At 42.8% G+C, this 2,428-nt stretch overlaps 1 protein-coding gene across 1 annotated transcript in view; it reads right to left on the reverse strand.

The window, feature by feature from the left end:
* Positions 1-2,428, reverse strand: part of engase (endo-beta-N-acetylglucosaminidase) — a 13,540-nt gene that overhangs the window by 7,264 nt on the left and 3,848 nt on the right. Inside the window, exons 6-9 of the mRNA XM_032538638.1 lie at positions 1,677-1,825; positions 1,416-1,587; positions 270-376; positions 40-151 (exon numbers count right to left, since the gene is read on the reverse strand). Of these exons, the coding sequence (XP_032394529.1) occupies positions 40-151; positions 270-376; positions 1,416-1,587; positions 1,677-1,825 (540 nt within the window). The remainder of the gene's footprint in view (positions 1-39; positions 152-269; positions 377-1,415; positions 1,588-1,676; positions 1,826-2,428) is intronic.

Raw genomic sequence — 2,428 nt, forward strand, 5'->3', positions numbered from 1 at the left:
CATTGGACTGGTTAACACAGCATCCAGCTCCTTCCGTACCTGTCCTCTCCAGTAGACAGCCTTCCCAAAGCCCTGGCAGAAGGAGGAGATGAAGGGGAGAGGAGAGGCTGGCCGGTGGATGTACAGGTAGTCTGACAGAAGAGCCCAGAAGCTGCACACAGGACAGGGCTCCGTTTCAAAACAACCCTCACACGCACTTTTCTACTGCCTTCCGAGGTCAAAGGTTAATGTGTGTATATATATTAGTGTTAATGCAGTGTCGGTCTTACTTGTCCTGATTCTTGCGGAACTGGGTCTTGTCACTGCTGGTCTCGTACACCCAGCCTGGAGCAAAGACGGCTGCGGAGAAGTTGTGCTTCCGAATGACGTCCAGCGCCTGTAGACAAGGTGAAGGTGCATACTGTCAATGATCTGATGATGGTCAACGCTTCTTCGAAAGCACACACACGCGCACACAGCATGAACACACACACACGCACGCACACAGCACGAAAACACACACACACACACACACACACACACACACACGCATTCCAGTAAATCAATCAATCAACCTATCTATCCATCTTTATTTGTATAGCACTTTTCAAACAAAAGCCATGTAACAAATTATAAAAAACAAACTAAGAAAATAATGTCAACCTCATAATCTTCACACACACACACACACAAATTTATTGTAAAAACATGGGAAATGCTATCATGAACGGCCACTACCAGCATAAAACTCAAATGTTCAGTGAGAAAATGCAATTTGTAAATAAATGAACAAATAAATACATTCAACTAAAGCCTGGTTAAAAAGGTCGATCTTTAGTTTTGCTTTTCTTTTTAAATATCAAAGTTCCGGGACGCACTGGGAGCTCACTTGGTTTAGCGTCTGCCCCCAGGCCTTACTGCTGTGACCCAGGTTCAAGTCCGGCCTGCGGCCATTTATATTTTTATGTAAAAGTATATAAATATATATCTCAACATTCTCTGTTGCCTTCAGGTCTTCAGGATGGCTGTGGGCCATAATCAGTGGTGGAATGTAACCAAGTACATTTGCTCAAGTACTGTACTTAAGTACAAATTAGAGGTTCTTGTACTTTACTTGAGTCTTTTCTTTTCATGTAATTTTCTAGTTCTACTTTGCTACATTTTAAAAGGGAAATATTGCACTTTTTACTCCTCTACATTCATCAAACAGTTTTAGTTACTTTATAGATTAAGGTTTTTGCACAGAAGACACGTTTTATTATAAATTAAACTACCCTACTACTACTTTCTCTGCAGTGAGAAATACTTTAAATACATTTTCCTGTTGATGCTTACATACTGTTCTTAAGTAACACTGTCAATGCAGGACTTTCACAGTTTGGTAATAGTACTTTTACTGAAGTCCCCCACAGGCCATAACAATACACAGAGTGTACCTTATTTGTTTCCAACATTCCTCCCACCACCTTGCCTCGGGCGAAGACGTCCACCCCGATGTAGACGTCAGCCTGGCGGCCCTGGACCCCGCTGTACTCCCCCATCCACTCCAGGTTCTGCTCGGTCCAGTTGTAGTTGGTGAAGAAGCCATCACAAGCATCGAAAAACACCCTGTTATGGGGAGATTGAGATAGTGTTGGGTAGTTATACATCTTGGCTTTAGGAAATGGACATGATGTTGCCCATTTTCATTTCTCTACCTGTTGGACTCGTTGAGCTCATTTTGCCACGTTAGCTGTCCGTTCTCGATCACGCTGTCGTACCACAGGACCAGGCTGACAGGCACTCGCTCGTGCATCTGGTCTGTGAGATAGCGCAGGAACAAAGGCGTGTTCTCCACCGCGACCTTCTGCAAGCAGAGGGCAGCACACACACACAACGTCACGCGAAATGACTCATTTGAGATCACAATCATCAGTAAACACAAAATGTATATGTCATTCCCCCCTCTCTGTCACCTTTCATGTCTTCAGTAAGGCAAGTTTTGAAGAAAATTTGGATCTTGTGAAAAGGCAGGCCGGCTTAGGCGAATTATTGTTTTTTCATTTTTACGCCATTTATTATCTAACTTGGGAAGTTTTGGGAGCGATTGGAGGGGATTTGCTACAGACAAAATATGCAAATAATGTTTAACCATGTATCCAGCTCATTTAACTAGCTCCCGTTACTGTATTGTGTCAACTTCATTTAATATTGTATATGACAGGGTGAAAATGTTTCACCAAAACAAGTTCCTTCCCAAGACTATTTTTTCCCCCTGCCAAACCATCCAGTAGATCTTCAGATATTTCACAGGATAAGTGCCATTTTTGACCTGTTGGTTGTTGGCTCAAGGAAAAAGACATGGAATCCCAACTCAGTATATTCTATTCTTGGGGTACCATGGATATTTGTGCAAAGAAGTACAAATTAGAAGTCAATCTGGATGGGCTGGGATCTGCAGAACAATGGG

Source organism: Etheostoma spectabile, chromosome 15 (assembly GCF_008692095.1).
Source record: "Etheostoma spectabile isolate EspeVRDwgs_2016 chromosome 15, UIUC_Espe_1.0, whole genome shotgun sequence".
Taxonomy (NCBI): domain Eukaryota; kingdom Metazoa; phylum Chordata; class Actinopteri; order Perciformes; family Percidae; genus Etheostoma; species Etheostoma spectabile.